Genomic DNA, 25,707 nt, shown 5'->3' with positions numbered 1-25,707 from the left:
TGTGGAGATCAACTCTCTGCCTCGGTTTAACGGACACACAGCGGAGCATCCCCGGATACTTTCCTTGGAAATCTCTGCATGTGTGTTCAAGAAAATCAACTTGAAAAGTTCTCTACATGGGATGACGCACTGACGCAGCTGAAGTGGAGATCTTTATTATTCGGTAAGTCTACATTTGACACGATTTTACATTTATTTTGAGGCTGTATAGCTTGAGATTGTTCTCATGTCGCCGTCGGCATTAAAGATTCTGGAAAAAAAAGTAATGTGATTACTGCCATCTATGATTTCCCTTCTGTCCACTGTGGAAACGAAAGAATTTCTGCCGGTGAGAGGGATCGTTATAATGATCATAAACATAGAAAATTGACTGTTACAGTTTTGGATAATAGAATATATGGATGAGCTTATACCCTCCAACAAAGGCATACTGGACAAAACTAATTGCACATATAAAGACATGTATACAGTAGCTGATAAAGAGAAAGAGCTGCAGGAATGGAAATACAGAATATATGATTTGATTTAGGATGAAAGATAAATGAACACTGGACGTTTTTAAATCAGGAAAATGTTGCAAAGGAGGCAATACCCAAATCTGACCCCTTCAAGCCAACAAAAACACATGAAAATCATCTAAAAAAAATACTAACGTCTCTGAAAACAGACCTGGACTCTTCAGTGACAGTTTGTACACTAAAGAAAATCCTGACAAATGTACTTTTATGTCTCTCCGCTTCTTTCTGTCATCGTCACTGAGCGGACTGCAAAAAGTAACGTTTAAAAAATACACGCAAACAGAAGTTTTATTTATGTGCAAAGCAAAAATATTACAAATTTGCGTCAAGGGGCTTTATAGTGAGCGCAGCATACAACAACCTCGGTCCCAAAGGCATTGAGGCTCAGTATTAACTACTCCAGACTACGGCTGTTGGAAGGAAATCTGGGAGTCCAATATAAGTCCAATAGAAAAAAATAAAATCAATACAAAGCGAATGCTAAAATGACTATTGATGATGTATTTTTTTTCCACATGTTGGCTAACGTTATGATAGTCTATCCGCCAATGTCCCTCATTTCCGGCCGGATGTCCGTCCCCTTCCTCTGTCTTTGTGTTGGCGTTCTAACCTCTGGTGGATTTGTGAGGACTATGGTTAACTGCTCCTCAGATCTCTGCAGGGTAAATCCAGACAGCTAGCTAGACTATCTGTCCAATCTGACAACACACACACACACACACACAACACACAATATAAACTGCCAGAACCACCAGTTGTTCCAGGGAGGCAGTGCAAAAACAAAAGAATATAAATTCAAAAGAAAACACTAATTCAAAAAAAATAAACTCTAACTGTAAGACCTCACAGAAGACAACTTGAACAATGAACCAAGAAAAACAAAATACTAATTGTAATTAGAACACAAACAATGGGAGCTTAACCAAGTAACTCAAATTTGTAAATAGAAACTAAACTCCCGAATGAAAAAATGTAAATGCAACTTTTAACTGAATTGAAAACAAAATAACAAAAGGGAAAAAGAAAGTTAACTTAATCAACCAAATTATAACGTACGGGGCTAACCCCTTCCGCTACATTCGAACCTTTAAAACTCTGGCCCACATAAAAACAAGTGGCTCACAAGTTTGGCAGTATACCAGTACCGATCGTATCGTTGTTACCCAGTAGCCGTGAAGGCAGGACGGGCGTGCAGCGACATTTGCATCAGCGGGTACAGTACACAGAACAGTCACTCTAGGCCAAACTGCAGCCTAGCCAAAACAGCCTAGGCAAAACAGCTATAGGCAAAACAGCCTAGGCAAAACAAATATAGGCAAAACTAACACAGGACTTTCACCCAGGAGACCGGGGCTCATGTCCCGTTTGAAAAGAAAAGGAAATAGAGTTTTTTTAACTTTACGGAACAAACGGAGCTACGTCACGTTCTGCGTCACGCGGTAACCTTCAGGAAGTGAAGTCACGTCTGATTTGAACCCAAACCACCATCTTTTTATCAACTTGACCAAGTAGTTTTTGGTGCCTAAAGCTAACCAAACTGGGACCGTTTGACGACGTGTTTAAAATCCTCGGAACTCCGACGTTCACGTCCATTAGTTGGAAATTAGTATGTTCAGTTCACCAAAAAGATGATCACGTTTAATGGGACTGGTACAACTCGTAGACATCTGACACACGTCATGGAGACACAACCACACATTTATCAGGGCCCGAGGGCAGACAGCGTCGGCCGGCGGAGCCCTACTGAAACTGAAGGATATTTTCTTTTTAATTGGACTTTATTTAAACAGGTAATGTCTCATCCCAGGGTCTCATTCTCAAGAAAGACTTGTTTGGGACAATACCCAACATTTATAAGAGTCCATAAGCCAAAAAAGGTTCACAACCCACTGGTATGGACCTTATCACAATGTTTGTTTACAACGACTCCTGGGTAGAAAACTCCTGCATATGATACTAAGCTTTCAGTCCACAAAATTACATAAATCCAAGAGTTTGCTATGAATAAAACTAAGAAGTAGAGCCGTGTATAGCTCCAAAATGAATCCCTTCTGATTCTAATCCTGTTTATCAATTAAGGTTCTTATTGAATCAGTGCAAAATTGTTCTATTCAGCACATGCAAACTGCACCAATCCAACTTTCTGTCTCTCGGTTCAGATACCAAAACGCGGCGTATAGAACCAAACACAATGTTTATTTCCAATAACTTCCTGGTAGAAACCTCTGGCGTCCCGTACAAACAGTTTAACATCGCTAAGCAAACGGGGACGAGGAACAACTGGATAAACTCTCATCTCCTTCATCTAAGATGCATGTTTGATGCTTTCATATGTCAACCCTTTGACTAACGTTAGCTTGGAGAGATAATGTGCCTGTTGGGCCACAGAACATGAACATGACACCACCCAAATTAGCAGTCAGTCCGACCGGCGGGGACATGTTGCTGTTGTTAATGCTAGATTTGGTTTATCAAAGAAGCTAGCAAAGCAACCCAATCAACAGAAAATAAGCAGAGCAGAGACCACAGATAGGATGGATCTTAACGTACAGTTACGACTGAAAATGACAACAGAAAAAAAAACATTTGCAGATTTCACATATCTCCTAAATTCAAAATCAACGGCCATTTGTCTACCAGGAAATAGTTTTTTTTGTGTTAGCGCATCAGTCTATAATCTTTAACAATGTTCAGTATCTTATAAACATTTTTTATTGGATTTTCACTACATCACAACTGTACACAGTCACAAAAAACAAATACAGAAACATAGCCTGTAAGAAAAGGTAAAGATAGCAACAAAAATGAAAAACTACGCATTTCAAGTAGCTGATTTAAAATGTATGTATATAATGTATTGTTACGTAAAACCTGAATCTGCAAAGTAACCAGTAACCAGTAAAAAGTAAATTATTTACCTAAATGTAGCAGAGTAGAAGTACAAAGTAGCATTAAATAATAATACTCCATTCGTCGTAACTTAGCCACTGCGTATGTGTTGTGTATCCTGAATGCTTTCTTTCTTTATATGTATGTATGTAAACTTAATAACATTTACAGTATATGTTGACAATAAAATGAGTCTCTCTCTTGCAGATTACATGGCTTCCCCTTGACTTACAACCATCGGCCCCTCGGCATCTCCTCTAACTGGGGAATACTCTTCTTCTCAATGGTTCACCACAGAAACACCCTTTTGCCGTCTCTCACTCTGTAAGTTTCCGCGTCACCAAACCATGGCAGCAGCTCCGGACGCCCCCTGCCTGTCGGAGCTCGTCGGACTCCCCAACCGGAACATCAGCCTCGTCTCCGGCACCCAACCCTGCAACCAGAGCACCGCCAGGACCGCGCCTTACACCCCGCAAGCCACCGCAGCCTTCGCCATCGCCATCACCTGCATGATGATCCTCACCATCGTCGGGAACATCCTGGTCATCATCGCCGTCCTGACGTCCCGATCCCTTAAGGGAGCTCAGAACCTGTTCCTGGTGTCGCTGGCTGCAGCAGATATTTTAGTTGCCACGCTTATTATCCCGTTCTCATTGGCTAACGAGCTGCAGGGCTACTGGGCGTTCAGCTCCCTTTGGTGTGAGATCTACCTGGCGCTGGATGTTCTCTTCTGCACCTCCTCCATCGTGCACCTGTGCGCCATAGCGCTGGATCGCTACCTGTCGATCTCTCGGCCTGTGTCCTACGGAACCAAACGCACCCCGATACGGATCAAGGCGGCCATCATCGTAGTCTGGCTGATCTCTGCGGTCATCTCTTTCCCTCCTCTTCTCACCCTGGACAAGAGCGAAGGAGGCGAAGAGGTGTGCGAGCTAAACGACGAGCGCTGGTATATTCTCTACTCCACCATCGGATCTTTCTTCGCCCCCTGTGTGATAATGATCCTGGTGTATGTGAGGATTTATCAGATTGCGAAGCAGCACACACGCTGCCCGCCCGGACAGAAGAATATAGCGACAGCAGGAGGAAATGCAAGCGCGGGAACCAATGAGCCTCCGGCAATAATATCTGAGCAGTCACAACAGAATGGGGATCAAGGAGGTATGACAGCTGGCCAACAACAAAAAGGCCTGGCCAAAATGTCTGGCTCTGAATCAACTCCGTCATCATTTCAAAACCCGCCTGAGAAAACCGCGAGCCAGGACAATCGGCACCCTGCTAATTCGAGTAACGTTCCAGTCCAAAAATCCACCTCCTCCCCTTCAATCCCTCAACATGGCAGCCAAGTCCTCTCAGCTGTTCCCCACAAAGAGTCCCAGACGCGTCCAAACGAAGGAGGGGAAGCACCCCCCGAGAACTCATCGAGCTCTGGCTCAGAAATGTGCGAGGACGGTGTTAACAGCAAAGAAGAGACGAACAAGGTTGACAAGCAAACTTTGGGATTGTCCCAAAGGAAAGGGTTCAAAGTTCAGATGCTGAACCTGGCATGTAGATACAAAAACACAATGGCCACATCATCTGGCTCAACCAAACCGGAGGAAACGCCAAAGTTTGAGGGGACGCCCACATCCCGCCGCAAAGCCATGGCTAACAGGGAGAAGAGGTTCACCTTCGTCCTGGCTGTCGTGATGGGAGGCTTTGTGATCTGCTGGTTCCCCTTCTTTTTCTCCTACTCTCTGCAGGCAGTGTGCCCCGAGATTTGCAGCATCCCCAAACCTTTGTTTAAATTCTTCTTTTGGATCGGCTACTGCAACTCCTGCCTCAACCCGGTCATTTACACCATCTTCAACAACGATTTCAGGAAGGCCTTCAAGAAGATTCTCTACAGTGCCACAAAGGGTACGTTCTTCTAGAAAGGAAAGGATTATGTTGTGCTGCTGGCGGACAGAAAGACGTTTTATCTTAACATAGAAAAAAATGATTTGTTTCTTTCTGTATTTGATATGGGATTGACCTTTCTTCAGCATCGACATAAACACTTGTACATTAAGGAGGAAATTGCATCCGTGGTGTCCTCCGTGTATGTGTCTGAAAGCTGTTATTTATGTCAGAGCAGGGTCGACAAAGAGGGAGATTTCAGAAAGCCGTGGTCAAGTGGCCGAATCATTTATCTTTAATGTTATTTAAGAATACGGCGTAATTGAATATTCACTGACTCTTGAAGAAGAATGATTTGATTATATTTTGAAATCGGAAGTCAAGAGGATACAGGGTCTGTGTTCAGTAATTTAAATCTGTAACGATGTGTTTTGTTTAGGTCTGTGTGTGAGTGTGTGTATGTGAGTAGAGGAGGGTTGCCTAAGGGTCAAACTGGAAGAGAACAAATATCACTAAGTGTCCTTTATCGGAGATAAAATGGGCACTTAAGGAACACAAGATCAGGGAAAATGTGAGTATCCTCCCTCTGTGCCTCTTCCCCTTCCAACATGTAAAGCTGTAACATTACGGGGCGTGTACGTTATGACGAATAGAGACTTTATTCCCAAGTCTCTGTGAACCGCTGGATGATACACCTCTCTCTGGGAATCTCTTCACTAAGGTGATAGCCGGAGGCTTTGACAGGGAAAAAATAGAGCGAGAGAATCGGCAGAGGCCGAAAGATGAAAGGTGCAAACTCTACATGTTAATGGGATACGAGCTGAGCTGTTTGCTTCCCCCCACTTCTTTTCATCTTTTCTCCCCTTTAATGTTTTTCTTGTCGGTCCTGTAAACTAAAAGGGGGAGTCAGTGCATTTACTCAACTGTACTGTCCTTAAAATTCTAGTTACTTTGCTTGAATATTTCCATTTTATGCGTCTTTGTACTTCTCCACTGCATCTTATAAACGAATGTAAGTTTTTTACTCCACTACATTTGTCTGACAGCTTTAGTTACTTTTCAGATGCCAGTGTTTCTTCCCCTTCCTGTCCAGTGAAAACCGCGTATCTCCAGATGGGTTGATGTTGAATGTTGGTGATAAAATTGAAGGAGTACGTCCAGTCTCAAAAGCCACTAGAGCATTAAAAACTTGAAAAATCCCTTTTAAAGTACATTTAGAACAGATGAAAAATGGGCGATTAATTTGCGATTAATCACGCGTTAACTATGGACAATCATGGGATTAATCCCGATTAAGTATTTAAACCGATTGACAGCCCTATGAAAAACAAAGACAAGCAGCAAACCATTGGAAGTCTAAAGCCTCAAAGTGGCTATTATCAATAGTTTTTGTTAATGTTTCAAATGACAGAGAATTATCACCTAAATCTGCAGCTACTTTTCGTTGCAGGTGACAGTTTTTAATCCCCTTCCTGTCCAGCGAAAACCCCTCTCCAAAGTTTGTGATGAACTGAAGGATGAAGTTTTGCTTTATGTGCAGTATCTGAACTCTGCGCCGACCCCGACAATGAGCAGAATCCCTGATGAAGACGCTCCTCCTCACTCTGGACTGATGTGTGTGTGTGTGTGTGTGTGTGTGTGTGTGTGTGTGTGTGTGTGTGGTCTTGTTTAACTATATTTGTGGGCTCCCATAACCGGGAGTCCAGCATACATGTAGGGTCCCAACAGCTTTGTGGGGCTAAAATGCTGGACCTCAAAAGTTGAAAGGGCTGTTTGAGGGTTAAGACTTGGTTTTAGGATTAGGGTTAGAATTAGGTTATGGTTAGGGTGAGGGTAAGGGTTAAGGTTAGGCATTTAGTTGTGATGGTTAACGTTAGGGTAAGGGGCTACGGAATGCATTATGTCAATGACACACAAAGATAGTGTCACAAACCTGTGTGTGTGTGTGTGTGTGTGTGTGTGTGTGTGTGTGTGTGTGTGTGTGTGAGACAATGAGTTTGCAGCTGCATGTTTTTCAAAAATGCACTTCTTTTACCTTTACATTTGCTTGACTGAAGCATCCAGTACTGTATGTATGTAAGATTACTAACTAATCAGCTTTTGTACAGTATGTTAGCTTAAACATGAAACGTATTCTTGCTTATTGTTTTGAAGTCCAGCTGAAATTAAATTGCATGGGTTTTTTTTTTTCTGCTACAAAGCTGCTCCGTGAAGTCTACAGCCATGCTAGCAGCTCTGTTAAGACTAACCCCGAAATTCCACCAGGCACGCCGGCCGGCATCGGCAATCGCAGCCGCTAGAAACAATGGTTGTTATCCCACCAGCCGTGACTCAGAAAGTCGTAGAAGCATCCCTGAACAGGCTCACCGCTCTGCTCCGTTAAAAATACGCGCCAGATCTATTTTTGACAGAGCCGCAGGGCGTTCAACAGGCCTCGCAGTAAGTGGAACGGCTAGAGCACCCAAGGGGTTGTGGCTAGACCATACAGCTACGACCATAAGTTACGCAAAATCTTGCATAATTGAATAAGATAATTGTATTACTTTGACCCAGGAAACGACTGTTCGTTCCTCTCAAGTGTTTTGATCCAAACCAAGATCTTTTTGCTAAACTTAACATGTCGTTTTGGTGCCTAAACTTAACATTCAACGCCGCATTTTCTCAGATAAACACCGTAGCTGTATCCCTTCTAGCGTCAACCGCATCCAGTCAATTTTCAAAATAAACAGTCTGTGGACTCCCTGTCGTATAACACATCACTAAACTATTTTTAACAACTAAAACACAGCCAGAAATCTTTGATCCGTGTCGTTCATAACTGGACTAAATGGAAGAAATCATTTTACTACATCGACAACTTTTATGGTAGAAGTACAAATATCTGCTTATTTAAAGCTAATGTACTACTTGTTGTCTGGAGTTTGCACCTTCAGGGTTGAAAGCACTTAATTGGAAGTCGCTTTGGATAAAAGCGTCAGCTAAATGACATGTAATGTAATGTAATGTAATGTAAAAACTAACCTGCTAATGTCAACATGGGACAGTTTGGAAGCTACATGTTGAGTACGTTTACGTGCACACCAATATTCCACTATTATTCCAAGTATGACAATTTTCTGAATTTGATACGGGTCATGCAAATAGCATATTATGTTTAGATATTCAGAATAAGCCTCTTTCTGAATATAGCATTTTCCGATTAATGTTTGATATGTCGGTATTATTCTGGTTTTAGAAGCATTCTTTATGTAGACAGCGCATTCAGAATCTGCATCTCCATGAGGGTTTTTACTGCAGTTTGTGACAGTAAGACCCATTTACGGCTTACGGTCAGCTCTGTGCGTTGCTATAGTTGCTGTACACAAACCAGCCAGTCGACAGTTTGCAGGGCTGCGGTAGAGATGCTCGGCCAATAGAAAAGTAGGTGAAAAACAGCTACTTTTAAACATTATGAGACCTTTTCTAGAAGCTTGTTGAAGGAATGAAAGAGGGACGCTGTGTTCACACGGTCCAACTAGTCCTCCACCGCTGGAACATTTAAAAAAAAATCATATTTTGCACGGCTGCATGTAAACAGGAATATTAGTGGAATATTCACTTTCATTAGCCATGTAAACAGCTTAGTCGGAATATCATCTTTTTCGGAATAAGGGAAAAAACTGGAATATTATGTGCATGTTAACGTGGTTATTTTAAGAACAGAATACCAGACTCCCTTCTGTTTTTCTCAGCCTGCCAGCCTTAAACCATCGACTTTACATGAAGGTGATGACATGCACATAAAATATTCCCAGACTGTTCACAATACAAAGTGTAAATGATCTTGTTTGCAGTGCAAGGTGTATAGATCTCTTTAATGCCAGGTCAGACCTGAAAGTGTCGCAGCAAAATTCATCCTTGTGTCCCTGCAAATTAGGTGGTAAAAGGAGCTCGGTGCCATAGTTATTTATTGTCACATGCACAGCAACGATTACAGGGAAGCAGCCAACCGCAATGAAAATTTTAGATCTCAGGCTCCCTCGAACAGTGCTCATTAAATATGTACTATAAAAAGAAAACCATTGAAGTAAAAAATATTAAAAACTACAACATAGTAAAAGAAGGTAAAATACAACATGGTATTCAAAATATATATTTGTAGTCAACAGGTATACAATAAACAATGTAAACATGGTAGTGAATGTACTGTATATATGTAATAATAGAAATATATATATATATATATTTCTATTATTACACTTATTCTATACACAGGGTATGATTTGCCGGGGGGGATGCGTGGGATTTCCCGCTTTCTGGTCTACATATCCCTGCTGAATTATTTTTATCCCCAGTCAGGACGAAATGTACCCCCCCCCACCTTCAAAGTGATCAATGCTACTTCACCAATACACCATTATATACCTAAAATAGAAGTATTTCAAACTAAGCAAAGTGCTGTAACGTTAACATAGTGCCATAGAATGATAAAATCTGAGCAGCAGTTGCTGGTTGTATTTAGCCGCTACAGAGCTCCAGGACGCCGGCTACAGAGCTCTGGGATGCCGGCTACCAGCGCCAGTTGATTAGCCGCCAATAGGTGACTGTGAGCCGGCTACAGGCACCGCCAGATGAAGGTCCTTTCAGGGGCCGTGGTAGTGGAGTTTAGCCAGAAAAAGTGAGCGTCACGCCGCAATGACAACGACTCATGAAGTTTAGGAAAAAGATCATGGTTTGGATTAAAACACTCCGGAGACACGAACAAGTGTTTCCTGGGTGAAGGTATTTTGTTTTTGCCGCATATCCACTCCCCGGGTTGAACACGCTGTATTTTCCATTAAATATTGAAGTGCATATTTAAGTGTTTTGGCATGGCTGAACCAGGGGCACTACATCCATGGTACTGCATGAGGGATTTAATTTTTGCATGTTTTGTTGCATGATCACAAAACATCCACCCTCTGCTTTTTCACAAAAAGCACCCTGTGTATATATATATACACACACATATACATATACATATATATATACACACACAATATATACACAGAGATGTAGACAGGTAGTAAGGTAAAATGTCATTGTGATGAGCTTAAAAAGTCAAAAGTACTGAGCATAAGTACAACTATGTAGCTGGCGAGCTAACTGCACACACACTATCCGTAGAATGTATAAAAGAAGTAGATGTAGCCAACGTTGACGTCACCCATTGATTTGTGGACTACCGTTTTGAAGCCTCAAGTTTTGCATTTTGGCCGTCAGCAAGTTTGTACATTTGTACCATTGACTCCTGTCTCACAGTTTATAAACTGTGTATATACCTGGTTTTTGTGAGCAGTTTCTATGTAGACTGAACATGAAACTGATTGGTGGCACGTAGGCCTAGCTACTAACCTACGATAGCCTTCTCCATTTTGGAAACTGCAAAGATTTGCGGTTGTGGCCAGAAGGGATACAGCTACGGCCCGAAGATACGCAAAATTACAGAAAAAAATCTCCAAAATCGAATATAATATAATTTTAATACTTTCACCCAGGAATCGCATGTCAGTTCTTCGGGGGTGTTTTAATCCAAACCACAATCTTTTTCCTAAACTGAACTATTTGTTTTGGTGCCTTAACTTAACTGTTGTCGCCGTAGCTGTAGCCCTTCTAGCCTTAACCCAAATTTGCACCAAAAGTTGGTATGAAACCCAGATTCATTCCACATACAAATTCTACGATCTTGACAAATCAAACTAAAATTAATTGATTTCACTGTAAAGACTTTGTTGTTTTAAAAACCTCCATCAGTGACGCCGGCAGGATTCTATTTCAAAGTACGCAGAAAAACCACCCGCCCGCTTAAGTGGTGTACTGTGCCAGAAATCAGCTTTTCTTATAATATGTAATGTGTATGAGCGCGTGCTCCCAGCGTACTTTTATCATATCATGATGACCAGATCATGAAAATATTTCACTGAAGCGTTTTCTAAGAGAGAGAGAGAGAGAGAGAGAGAGAGAGAGAGAGGTAGATGCACTCAGAGCAGACAACTGTCAGCGAGCCTGTACGGAGATATGAATAACATGATTTCTGTGTGTGCCATGTAAACATTACATGCCGAAAATATGATCACAAATGGGATAAACGCAATATTCATGTCCATGTTAAAGCTATAGTGCGTAGTGTCTGTCGCCCTCTTGAGGAATTCTAAGTAATGACAACAAAACTGTAGGTGCGTCCACATGATACAAGCCTTCTGTGATCGCACACCCCCCCCCTCCCCTCCTCCACACAGCTGCTAGTAGCCAAGGAGGACACGGAGGATTCAAAAAATGATGATGGACTCTTCACAAGAGGTCATTATCTTCACTCGAGTTTCTGCGGACGCCACAATCTTCTGAACATAGCTATACTGAGAAATACAGAGAGAGTTGTGTGGAGCTGATAGTCTTAATTAGCTTTGTAGCAACTCATTTGGCAACGGCTTGAATGTTACGGACCTTCATTAATATCAAAAAGTTACGCACTAAAGCTTTAACCCACATGATTCAAACAACATGCTATAGCTCCGTCCGTGGATTTGACGATACTCCGCGTCCTTCAACCAGTTCATCTACGGATCGAGTCATAAAAATGAACATTGTGATTAATAATGGATGGGTTGTTGAAATAACGTATAATTAATGAGAAAATGAGTACTGTGAACAGAGCAGAGAGCAGAACAGAGCTGCTGTCTGCTGCTGCTCCTGTGCGCCTTTACACATCGTTATAATTTGATGCGTTGCATGTGTCACATGAAAAAATGTACGCACAGTGCCTCATCTCAGATTTTAGTCCATCACTTCCTTTTAACACTTATAATTTATCATCAACAAATTTAAAAAAGAAATATTTTGTGATTTCAGCTGGACTTTAAGTTTTCGCATAATGACCTATCAGTCTTACCTTGTATTTACTTGTATCTTCTATCTCCGCTCCTGTGTTTCTTGTGTCTCAGTAAATGCTTTTAATTTTGAAATCATATTAAGGGTTTGAATAAAGGACATGGTGAGACGATATAAACACTGGTGCTTGTTGTTTCAGAGGAGGGTCGGTGGGATCGACTGTGAGCACTTACAGAGCAAAGAATAATGGAATCAGACAATTTAGCATTGCTGCTTTCTGTCAGAGTGTTTTAGGAGAATTATCTTTGTCTGCTTCAGTGACATTTTGACCAGAATACAAGACACAATATACTGACATGGATATGGAAAGAATAGGGACAGTAGACCCTCTGTCAGCACCGTATTATCACATACACACCAAATAATTCACCAAAAAAATACCACACATCTTAAAAATAAACATATTTATAATTTTAAAGGTGATAGTTAACTAATTAGTTCAGCTGTTAGAGGGTAACTAAGGTATTTTTCAACATAGACTCTATTTTCCCATGTTTTTGTGTCTAAGTGACTGAATTTTAGAAACTGCTCCAGTATTAAGCGGCGAAACAAGCTGCAATGCAACTTTAACAGGCAATTGCTGACCTTCAGTTAGCGTCCACTAAGAGTGCGTTTTATTGCCGCTGACAGACTCAGATTATTATTCTAAATGTCTGACAACATAATGAAAGGATCCCTACAGAGATAGACCTTTTTGTTAAGATTCTTTTTGTTTAACATGGAACAGTCCTGAAATCACCCTCACCAAACTACACCAGACTCCATGTAAACAAAAGGGACAGCCCATTTCTCCGACGCTCCATAGTTCCGACCTCTCAATAACCCAAAAAATTCCTACAGCCCACTAGTCTGAAATCCCGCTGGCTGGTGGTTACAAATCCCACTATGGCCACGCCAAGACCCGCCCTACGAAGCAGCTCGATTGGTTGGGGTTAGGCATTTGACCTCGAGTGGTTAAGGTTAGCATAGCCGATTGGTCAGGGGACAGAAACTGTACAAATGGGGTTACGTTACCTTGCGTAAGCATGGACGCCTGGCCAATAAATGCTATTGAAGGGCAGGTCTTGGCGTGGCCATAGTGGGATTCGTAATATCGCTGGTGGACGTCGGACTAGTGGGCTGTGGGACCAAAGGGAATTTTTCGGGTTATTGAGAGGTCACAACAATGGAGCGTCGGAGAAATGACATGGCACCTTAAATAATCACAACTTTTATCATCGTAAAACACACGTCATTCAAAGTCGACAGAAACTAAATAAAAACTACCAAAAGCAGTCTTGGTTCATTTTTCCACTGTTCCAACAATCACCACTCTGGTTTGGTTGAAATAAACCCTTAATTCACCCATTTACATGTGGAGATATGCTGGCTCTATACACGCTAAAAGTCCTGATTATTTACATGGAGTCTGGTGGAGTTTGGGGATAGTGATTTCGGGGCCCGTAAATCACCTCGGGCCTCGTTTCCTGTTAAACTAAAAGGATCTTACTTTTTAACTAAAAGGTCTATCTCTGTAGGGATCCTTTCATAATGTTGTCAGACACTTAGAATAATAATCTGAGTCAGCGGCAACAACACAACTTTTAGTGGACGCTAACTGATGTTGAAGAAATGCCCCGAATGGTTACCTTGCAGCCTGTATCCTGGCTGTCGACTGCAGGGGTCTTGCTTAAAACTGGAGTAAATTTAAAACATGTTGCTCCCATCAGTCACTTAGACAAAAAAATGCAAAATATGGTCGAGCTTGAAAAATACCAGTCACCTTTTAATACCTGTGAACCACGAGCCGTCAGAGAGCCAAAGAGCAGAACGTGATGTTTACTTCTTGCAGTGAGACTTTGATTGTAATTGTTGAAGCCCTCCAGTGGTATAATTTAGTCTAATTAGGACAGCTTTTATCATCTCCTGATGTTCTGTCTGCAAGGGGCTACGGCTATTTTATAACATTTCTAGAGTTATTTATTCCCTATGTGTAGGATTTAAAAACCTCCTCTCACAAAGGATCCAGACATCATAAAGTCGACCCGGGTGTCAAATGCATGCAATACTGTGCTGGAGACATTTTAAAAGAGCAGAATATTATACTCATTTCTGTATATCTATGATGACAGTTTCATCGCTGCGAGGTATTATGGTATTGGATTTTTAATGTGTTTTTTATGATGCCATATTAAGCCTGAACTCGTTTGTCTCCGTCAGTCACGATGCTCAGCGATGCTTCATGAATCAGTTGACATCCCTGCAGCTGGAAACAGGATGGATAGTCACACCAATGAAATGCTGAAAAGACAGGTTCTACTTTATGATTTGTATGTCTATCAGTTATTAACCCTGTTGCCGGACAAGATCTGCAGCACTGGACAATCCTGCAACACCCCGAATTACGATGACAACATTTTAAAGATTGTCAATAACAGTACGTGCACATGACAAGCATATGAATATGAAAATCACCATCTATGTTGCGCAGTTCGTTTGGAAAACAAATGCAGTGTGTCCTGGGTTGTTGGTAACGTGAGCACCGAGGAAAACGATCTACCAACAATAACACCAGTTGGAAACGCTGGAATTTTGGAAAACGTGTTTTTCACAATTTCAATAGAAAAATCATAGCTTTCAATGCCAGACTTATTTAGGGGGGGGGGGATTCACGTAAAAAGAAATCCATGGAGAAGATATGGAGGCCTTTGTCTTTTTCAAGACTGTCATTCCTCAAAAAACGGCCACATAAGTCGTTTGTTCCACCATCATTCTGACCTATATTTCGGTCCCTAGTGGCGGCGCCCTCTAGTGGCCGTGGTAGTTCTGACGGGAGTGAAGCAGGAAGTAAGGTGAGGAAGTATGAGGGCGCCAAATGTCCTGGTAAGTGTGGTGGAATTTCCAGAAACACCATGCTGTAGTATGATGAGACTAAGGGAAAGCTAACAGCTAATGACAACATCAGGTCACAGGTCAGGGGACAAGAATTTTCGGACAGTCTCTAACAACCAAACCTCTTCATGTATAACTGGTTGTCTATCTACAGATTAAGAGAGACTACGTAGACAGCTGCATGATAAGGGAATGTTTTGTCTCAGGACTGTCCCCTTTTGGAGGTTAGTGGGCCAGCCACACGATTTAGTATCTGTGTTTACGGTGCCTGCAATATCTTTGTTCAAGGTTCAGCTAACCGTAACGTCTCCAGCATGAGTTTAAACACACCTTCAGGAGGACAGGAACTCCAGAGAGTTGGGACAGCACTGCACAATAACACTTTGTGGTTGTACTGTACTGCCTGCCTTATTGTCTCCTCAATTGAGTGTCCATGAAATTCTCCTGTGTGATTCATCAAGGGTCAAACAAACACAGGACTTTCACGTTCTGCGTCACGTGGTAACCTTCAGGAAGTGAAGTCACGTCTTCACTTTATCGGCCATTACAAATGCCGATAGTTTGGAAAATGCCTAATATCGGCCGATAAATCTAGGGGGAACAAACGTTTGTTGCCGTCGTACGATTTTGTTTAACAAAAGTTTGATAAAATGTTAAATGACTCAGCTCTTTTAATTCAAAAGTTCAACTCAACACACAACAATTATGTCTGCTTATGATTTTAAATGTTTTGTTTCCATCTGCATATAATATGGTAAACACAGCCTCAGCAAAACACCCTACATTCCCATTTTATTCTCGTTATATCCCTTTTAATTCCCATAAATTCCCGTTCATTCCCATGGAATTTTTCCCTCTTGAATATATTCAACCCCAGTCAGTACCTTCATTTGCATACCACACACCGGTGCTATCACTGTGTCTACTGTATGTGCGTGTTACACTGACATGGACACTGTCACTGTATATTAAATATGAGTGAACTCAGCATGACTCAGGAGGCAAAAATGCTGTGAATAATTCAGCCAGATTACATATTAAAGCTGCTGGGGCCATAAAGATTGCATTGCATGTATGGGCATTATTTAAAATTGCATAAAGGAAAACATTTTTAAAGAGTCCCTCACTCACGTGAATTTCCAGGCTGAGCCACAACAACGCAGCACATATCAGCTGAGCTCCAATTACTTGTGTTGTATCAAAGTGTTTGGACTGTGTGTGTGTGTGTGTGTGTGTGTGTGTGTGTGTGTGTGTGTGTGTGTGTGTGCGTTTAACAAAAAATGAGATTCATATGAACATACAGAAGCATACAAGTCTCACACAGAAAGCCAGAGGAAAACCAAAGCCAAGAATACGTTCAGAAAAGAATATATTCCAGTTTCGGCACGCCCCCAGTTTAGATAGGTAGACAGGAGTACCGACACCGAAGCTAAACAATGTCCTGCTGTGGACGGGGGCAGCAGCTAAAACACATTTTAAACACCTAAAAACATCTATATCAGTTTAAGTGGATGCTATATTTAGAGTAATTCAGCGCTTTACCTTGCTGTCAGACAGCCCTTTACGACGGGGAACTGAAGCTGTTATCTCTGCTCTCTTCAAAGCCACCAGACTCCTTTGACAAAAAAAGTCATTTAACTCCAGATTCAAATCCACGATTCAACTAAAAGAAAATTTCATCAGGGACTAGATGGCAGAAGGGTACTTTCACAGTTTAAGTTCGTCACAGTTTACAAGGTTCAATTGAATGCACCATTAGTACACAAAGGAATGGGTCAGCCCCTCACCCATCGCCACATTCTATAAATATTCGGATGGCACTGCCAATCTGGGTCTAACAACAACAGACAAAGCCAGAAATCTTGGTGTAGTCATGGACTCAGACCTGAATTTTAACAGCCACATTAAGACAATTACAAAGTCAGCCTATTACCACCTTAAAAATATATCAAGGGTTAAAGGACTTATGTCTCAGCAAGACTTGGAAAAACTTGTCCATGCTTTTATCTTCAGTAGACTAGACTACTGTAACGGAGTCTTTACAGGTCTCCCTAAAAAATCAATCAGACAGCTGCAGCTGATTCAGAACGCTGCTGCTCGAGTCCTCACTAAGACCAAGAACGTGGATCACATCACTCCAGTACTGAAGTCTCTACACTGGCTTCCAGTACCTCAAAGAATTGATTTCAAAATACTTTTGCTGGTTTATAAATCACTAAACGGTTTAGGGCCAAAATACATTTCTGATCTGCTAGTACACTATGAACCACCCAGACCTCTCAGGTGGTCTGGGACAGGTCTGCTGTCTGTCCCCAGAGTCAGAACTAAACAGGGGGAAGCAGCGTTCAGTTTTGATGCTCCACATATCTGGAACAAACTCCCAGAAAACTGCAGGTCTGCTGCAACTCTCAGTTCTTTTAAATCAAGGCTGAAGACCTATCTATTTGATGTTGCCTTTCTTTAAATAACTTCATTTCTTATACTGAAGTTGCATTGTTGACACTGTATGACAATCTATATAAGCATATAAAGAGAACTTTTATCTGCTTTTATATATTTAACTGTTTTAATTGCTCTTCAATGTTTCATTTCTTATACTGCACTGTAACTTTTATTCTCGTATTTTATCTGTTTTAAATTTTTTAATCTGTTTTCATGTAAAGCACTTTGAATTGCCCTGTTGTTGAAATGTGCTCTACAAATAAAGCTGCCTTGCCTTGCCTTACCCAACGGCCACCACTCCCTTTCAGCCTATCGACACAGACAGTGGTGCACTGACTACTACCTCCATCTGAACATAGAGAAAACAAAAGGACTGGTCTTTAACGCACCAAACACTGGACTGATTCCCGTCTCCATCCATAACAAGACAGCAGACCAGAGGCCTGGACTACGAAGCGAGATTTGGCGTTAACGAGCTAACTTCAGGTTCAACCCAGGGTTTTCTGTATCACGAAGGTGGATCACTTGTTACCGGGTTCAATCACCGTGGTAACTTACGATGAACACCTAACCTGGTCGGGAGCAGGTTAAATTGGAGATCAGAGATCAACCGGTGTAAAAGCACCGCCTACTGACCAATCAATACTCGATTGATAACAGCGTCACCGTTCTTAGAAGATCAGGCGGAGCTCGGTGGGCGGAGAGGGAGTGAGAGAGGGAGAGAGGGAGAGAGACAGGGAGAGGAGGAGAGGGGGAGAAAGGGGTGCGCACATAAAAGTTAAAACATTTAGAGACCGACAACCCCGTTAGCATTCCCTGATGTGTATATTTATGAAATACATAGATTGTAATGGGAGGGAATTACATATCGGCTGGGCTTCTTGAGCCGTGTGTTGCCAATGCGCACATCAGTTTGAATTATGTTTTTATATTTTTTATTTGCTCTCACGATGGCTTCCCACTGCCAGGGTTGCAATTGAAATAATAGGCTAAAGCAACGACAGTTTATGGAAAGTGCACAAGTGTAATTGTGGTCAGATCTTGGTCCTGACTGATGGGGAAGTGATATTGATAAGCGCTGTGTTTTACGCATCTACAGCGTCGGCTATTTTATTGCCAGCTTTCCTCCTGTTTTAGGAAGCAGCGACTGTATTGCAGTTTGCCTGCAAAACCGTGTTGTGTTATTCATATTTATGTAGAATTATAATTTCCTCTTCTTATGTAAAATATGCGTCTCTGGTAGATGTTTGCGATTGGTCGTGCTGTGCAAACACCGCCTCTTTTATGTGAACGCGCGCGCCGCTGGATTGGGAAACCCTGGGGTGATTGAACTAGTTGTTGCGTCGTGACACAGGTTATGCGGGACCGCGGTTGTTAGGGTTAGTGAAGCCGGATAACTGAAAGAAATCCAGGGCATGTTGATCTTAATTCGTAGTACAGGCCTCTGGTCTAATTACCTTAGACTCACTTTAGATCAACACGTCAACGCTATCCACAAACGATCGCAGCAGAGATTAAGTCATCCATACACTCTGTTGTTCTGTTGTTACTCTACAAAAGCATAATCCAAACCATCCTGCTTTACTGTTCCGAAAAAGAAAAGAAAACTCACTAAAATCACACGTCGCCTCCAAAATTATCATCTCACCCACACCCAACATCTTAGACCTGAACGATGGAGCCATCAAACGCCTTCCCTAACCATTGTCAATGACACCAATCACCCTCTACAGTATATCCACAAAGAACCAAAGCGAATAAGTGTATTTCCCAAAATGTGTATTTCTTTAAATCTCCAGCATCTGTGTGAATTCTGCTCTCCGACTTTTTTTTGATATCTTGAAGTGTGCATCCTCATTCTTTTGTCGCTGGTGAGGGGGGCCATGTGTGTCTATCAGCTTGCTCCGCAGGAAAGCCACTGCAAGCCTTGTGTTTTTTTCTCCGTCTGGATGGTCTCTCTCTCTCTCTGCTGCTTCGTTGCCTGTGGAGCTTTTATGGCGGCTGGCTCAGGCGACGGCTCACGCTGCAGACAGCTTCTCAAGGAAAAGTGTCAGCGGGAGGCGGCTGAGGAGCTAACATGGTGTAGACTGTAAGTGCCAGGTCACCCCGGGGTGACAGTGATTTACTGACACAACTCGCAGTCACAGAGCTACTGTAACATGAATAATACACAGTACCTGCTCTGAGGTGGTGACATATTATGTGTAATAGTGGCTGGAAACTCGGAAGCAAATAAAAATCTTCAATAAAAATGATTTATAGTGTTGAAAGTTAAAGTGTGTTCATACAATTTACAACCGTACACCTGCACCATGTCCCTCATTGTCTGTGACCAGGATTATTAACACTATGGCTGCATTTAAAGAATATTTTTACTCATATAACTGGGGTTTGGAAAGAAACTAAGGCTGCGTTCACATCGCCAATAGGTGACCCAGGCGATTCGAGTGGTGGGGGAGGGGGAGGAGTATCACTGAAACAGCCATTTGTGTGACGTCCTGTTGTGTTCTTTAACCCAATGACGTTGACTTTATATTTCACAGTTACTGTTTTCCGTCAGATTGTTTATAGATCTCGGCGTTTCCGACCGCATTTGAAGGCTGCTTAATTTCCACAAACTGTCAGGCAGCGTTTGGTGTTTTAAAACTTTCTTGTGGCAGCAATAGAGGCAGTGATGTTTCCTATTTCCTGTACGGGACTCTCACACCACCTCAAAACAAACCGACAATTCTGATCCACGCTTTCATGATTGGCCACGGCAGCGTGACACAGGATTGTTTGTCCAAAAGTTGAGTCGGTCTCAACTTTTCGCCGAAGGCCCGCTGCGTTTTTTTGCGTGTCCCCCCTGCGGCAACCCCTCGTCGCAGCCTAAACACACTACCCCCATTCAAAACGAACGGAAAGACCTGCGTTTTCACCTGACGCAGGCAATGTGAATGCAGCTTAAGTACATTTACTAAAGTACACATTTTTGAGGTACTACAAATCCCAATGAACCGTTTTTTGTTATCGTCATCGCAATATCAACAGCCGCAATACACATATCGGAATGACTGCGACATATTGCAAAAAACTCAGGGATTTTCCTTTTTAGTTGAAAGAGAGAATCAGTAGAAAACGGCACTTTAAAATGTAACTTTAATTCTTTTTTTGATGGTGCCTTTTGTGTTCAGTTTAATGTTCAATAAAATATCGTTATATATCGAAATAATTTCCTTTTGGGTCTTTATTTTTTGTTGTTGTCTTGTTGTTTTATTCAACAAGTAATTTGTTGTGTTTTAGCAGAATACTAAAAGCAAGGGAAAGGCAGAACTGAGTACATTTTAATACATACTTCATAATATTGATTATTACTGCATGATGTCTGTATATTAGAAAATTAATATTTATATACTATATATATATATTATACATGTACGTTATGTAATTATGCTTATTCCCACCTTAGGGAATAACAATATGGTCTGATATTATCAACTCTTGTGTTGAATGTAAAGAAAGAGAATAAATAAGAGATAGAAAATTACCAACCAGACGTGTGTGTGTGTGTGTGTGTGTGTGTGTGTGTGTGTGTGTGTGTGCGTGCATGCGCGTTTAATAATCCAATAACAAATAAGGATGTTATCCTGTTAGAAAGTAGCCGTTGTGCTCGGGGGTTCGCTGTGACATCGTTAAATGTCAGACCCCATCTCTGCAGAGACTAATCGCATAAGCGCGCACACACACACACACACACACACACACACACATACACACACACACACACACACACAGACACACACACACACACACACGTTAGGGGTATCAGGATTCTTCAAATCCACGATTCAATTAAAAGAAAATTTCAACAGGGACTAGATGGCAGAAGGGTACTTTTACAGTTTGAGTTCCTCAGAGTTTACGATGTTCAATTGAATGCACCATTAGTTTGACGGGGTCACATGAATGTACCATGGAATTCCGCAGGAGCTAACATTGCCCTGTGTCTTTAGCTGCATGCTATCAGTCAGTAAGCTAACGTTAACCTGTGTCTTTAGCTGCATGCTACCAGCCGGTAAGCTAACGTTAACCTGTGTCTTTAGCTGCATGCTACCAGCCAGTAAGCTAAAGTTGCCCTGTGTCTTTAGCTGCATGCTACCAGCCAGTAAGCTAAAGTTGCCCTGTGTCTTTAGCTGCATGCTACCAGCCGGTAAGCTAAAGTTGCCCTGTGTCTTTAGCTGCATGCTACCAGCCAGTAAGCTAAAGTTGCCCTGTGTCTTTAGCTGCATGCTACCAGCCGGTATGTCACACAATATAATTTTTGACGTGCGCAAGTAGGCGGGGGTGAAGAGAGAAAAAATACTGGGAAAATCGCTATGTGGATGAGCTGACACAAATATATAAAACCTTTCATTGAACAACTGTCGCAAATTCGCATCTCTGCCAGTATGAATAGTTTGATGCAAAATATTTGAGATTTATTTCACATTTATTCGTCACGCCCCCGGTGTGTAAAGGCCTCCAAGACAGCCCTACTTATCATGGTTGCAACTAAGATACTTCCGGGTCATATCACTCAGTTAGGAACCTTTCAAAAAAATCTAAAAAATAAAGACTATTCGACCAGAGCGCAATACTAGGACTTGGGACATCTCTAGTATGTAGTACGTCCCACGCTGACAACAGTGTTGGGAGTAACGCGTTACAAAAGTAACGCAATTACAGTAATGTATTCCTTTTTGCTGTAACTCAGTGATATAACGCATTACTAATTCAATTTCGGTAATATTATACCCGTTACAATCTCAGTAACGCGAGTTAGAACACATTTTAGCGCAACATTTAGTGGTGTTTTTTTAAGAATTCACCAACACCGCGAAACATTTCTTCACAGAAAATTTCTTCACATTTGCAAGATGGACATTTTCAGGAGTTATTACCCTGCGTTGAAGCGAGCTGTCCCGTCACTGTTCCCGTGGTCAGAGCCAGAACCAGAGACGGTACGGACAACATCTGTGTCCAAACAGGTGACGGTACGTCAGCGCAGACAGCGGTGTGTCCGAGCTGCTGACAGATATAAACATGTCGGGAATTAATGTTTAGGCTTGCTACATGTAAATATCATTGCATTTTATCAGCGGTGGAAAGTAACTATGCCATACTTCAATACAACTGCATTACAATTCAGAGACAGTAATATTGTAATATAACTAATTACTCTCAAATGACAGTAACTAGTAATCTATAAACACTGGCTGACAATAACAAATAAATAACATTAAAATATGGATATATACTGTATATATATACTGTGTGTATACTGTATATATGTATATACAGTATACATATAAAGGTATTGCTGCAGCTTATCTGTGCAGAAAGCGGACAAGTTTCTTGTTGTTACTTTGTTTCCCTGAGAGGTTTTAAAGATAAGAGGTGTTAACAAGATAAACTCTTTCTCTGCTGATCATATATCTCCATCTAAATATTCATGAATTCACTTCACTCGGCTCTTGTGCTGCAGCGGTAGTGTTGGACTTTCTGGTGTTATAACAAGAGAATATTTTTAGATGAACAAAGCCTGAGTTCATCGATCCACCAGGTGAGCGTTTCAAGTGTGTGTTGGAGTGTGTATCTTCAGGACGAGCTGGAGGGCCGTTCAGCAGCACGAGTAGCACATAATTGATTTTGGGATGTGGATATTTACATGAGCGGCTGCTCTCGGAAAGCTCTGCAGCTAGTCATGCTTTTATGCTGCTATGTGGTGAGTCGAGCAATCTTTGCGAAATGCATTCTGCTTACGCTGCACATCTTTAGGGTCACAGAGTCACGCTTTGCTTGCACATTTCTCTGGAGGTTTTTTTCCGGATGTTTGGCAGTTTTTCAACTTGAGAGGTTGTCATCATTGTTCACTCCGCTTCCCTCAGACACCTGTCCTCAGAAGCAGAATTGATGAAGTTTGCTGGATTGAACTGTGCAGCAGAGTTAACCTCTGTAACTCCACCAAATCTGACTGATTCTTGGGAATTTGGTTTTAATTTTGAAAATAAAAAGCTAGTTAAATTACAAAATCTGAAGGTATATCATTATAGACCAAAGTCTTGGCTGTTCAGCAATGTGCAACCTCCTCATTTTGTATTTTTTTCATAAAATAGACGTTTTTCCAGTTATTACTTTGTTTTTGTCAACACCGTCAGACACAATAAAAAGCAAATTATTTTTTATTTATTTGGTCTAATATGTATTTAGAGTTTTTAAATCATTATCTGGCATTCCTAGTACATGTATATGCTGTTAAATGTTGAATATTCACTTTTATTCATTTTTTATACTGTTCCACGTGTACTCCTTTAATAGATCTAACATCATACAATGTTTACCTTAAGTCTAAATAGAAAAAGTAATGTTGTTTTATTTAACAAACATATTTTTGTATTACAAGAGACTATTACTTTAATAATTCAACAGCACTGAAGAAACATATTGTAAGCATATTCATTTAAAATAAATAAAACTCCCTCTGATGGCGGTGACTTTAGAACTGAGGGTGGTGACACTAATCTGGTGACAGTGGCCTCATAACAACATACAATTCCAAAATGTATACCACACAAGTCAATGGCTTTTTGCTTAACAACTTTACTGTATTTAACTATTGGGTCCAAAAACTAACAATCCTGAGCATGCATGTCATGTGAAGAGTAGGTTTTCGTCCCCACCGTCAGACGTCACCACCGTCAGGTTTTCTGTCTGATGGTGGTGACAAAAACCTCTAAATGGTCCTCAACTGAGGCTACAATATAATTGTTGATCACAATAACTACGTGTTCACGGCTGTGGTTCGGCCGCAGCCTCGAGGCCGAACCACAGCCGTGAGGCAACCCGTTCTGATTCCGAACTCGTAAAATAAGGATGTTTGGACAGTGGCTGTCAGTGTGAAAAAGGCGTCTTTCAGCGTGTTTGTGTAACGCACCGGGGAGAGCAGCAGTTAGAGAGGATTTAGAGAGTAGTATGTAAGGAGGTTGGTTGGGGGGGTGGATGGGTCAAACACAGGACTTCCACCCAGGAGAGCGGGGTTCGCGTCACGCTTGCTATAGTCGCTTTTTTCTTTCCTCCCGCGTGTCACAGAACCGTACGCCCGCCCACGACCCCTTCCTAAACTCAACCGTCCCGTTCTTCCCGCGTGTAACGGAACCGCAAGAGCACCCACGACCTTTTCCTTAACATAACTGCATCAAAAGGGACGGCAATAGTCCCGACCAAGCGCATTTACTTAAAGCGCTAAAGGAGACTTTTGGCGTCAATAAGAACGACAAAGGCACCTGACCAAGCGTCCATATTTTACGAGATGAGTGTGAGAACGTGTTGCGTGAGGATATCCATGAAAACCTGACGGTGGTGACGTCTGACAGTGGTGACAAAGAACTACTCTTTCACATGATATGCATGAGTTGTTCACATTAGCCATCTTGTTTCCCCTTTGTTGCTAGCTACTTCAGACCTCTTCTTAAAAAGTATACATTTATGTCATAATCTAATCTGATATTTTCTATACAAAAGAGACGGTGTTGACATGTTATAGTGGTGAGAGTAGCAGTGTCCAAAAATATGAACAAGTTTAAGAGAAAATAGCAAACTTAAGGGAGCTTGAGTGATCTTGAAGCATGCAGTAGAGCTGAAGGTTTGAAAATGGGGTCCTCGGGAATGTAGTTGACCTTGTAGTTGCCTGATTGTATTGCTTTTTTATAAATATCTGACGGCGGTGACGTATATGTGGGACACATTTTAAGCAACCACAAAATAATAGTAAATATTGTTAAAAACTCACTGTTTGTAGTTTTTAAAACACATCACAATGTACTCTTTCATGTGGTAAAGATATTATTCAATTCAATTATTACTTTTTGTCTTTTTAATCAAGTTGAAATGATTATCTTCTATCCGAGGACAACAGTATCAGTAAATTATCAGTAAATTAAAAATAAACCTATAAAAGAACCTTACATATGTGCAAAGGACCCCCTGATTATACGGAATATTGCCAAACTGAAGACCATCCTGTCTTCTGATGATATGAAGACTGTCACCATTGCATTAATCTCCTCCAGGCTTGATTATTGCAACTCACTGTATCTGGGTATTGGCCATTCCTCTTTGTCTTGCCTACAGCTGGTGCAAAATGCTGCAGCGAGACTTCTGACTGGCACAAGGAAAAGAGAAAAGC

The 25,707-nt window shown here is 41.5% G+C and overlaps 1 protein-coding gene and 1 long non-coding RNA gene across 2 annotated transcripts in view; one reads left to right on the top strand and one right to left on the bottom strand.

Annotated features, from left to right (window-relative positions):
• The window catches only part of LOC116041828 (alpha-2A adrenergic receptor), a 7,083-nt gene extending 287 nt beyond the window's left edge, over positions 1-6,796 (top strand). Inside the window, exons 1-2 of the mRNA XM_031287882.2 lie at positions 1-163; positions 3,615-6,796. The exon at positions 1-163 is cut by the window's left edge and continues 287 nt beyond it. Of these exons, the coding sequence (XP_031143742.1) occupies positions 3,755-5,320 (1,566 nt within the window). The 5' untranslated portion in view covers positions 1-163; positions 3,615-3,754 and the 3' untranslated portion in view covers positions 5,321-6,796. The remainder of the gene's footprint in view (positions 164-3,614) is intronic.
• Positions 6,797-7,791: 995 nt separating this feature from the next.
• LOC118493129 lies at positions 7,792-25,318 on the bottom strand. The gene is made up of 3 exons (XR_004895100.1): positions 25,308-25,318; positions 19,128-19,132; positions 7,792-7,945 (listed from the first exon to the last, which is right to left on the bottom strand). It is a non-coding gene; the product is annotated as an uncharacterized LOC118493129 (long non-coding RNA).
• Positions 25,319-25,707: the final 389 nt, after the last annotated feature.

The sequence above is a fragment of the Sander lucioperca genome, chromosome 14 (assembly GCF_008315115.2).
Source record: "Sander lucioperca isolate FBNREF2018 chromosome 14, SLUC_FBN_1.2, whole genome shotgun sequence".
NCBI lineage: Eukaryota > Metazoa > Chordata > Actinopteri > Perciformes > Percidae > Sander > Sander lucioperca.
The sequence above is the reverse complement of the archived record's forward strand: the minus strand, read 5'-3'. Positions and strand labels throughout refer to the sequence as shown.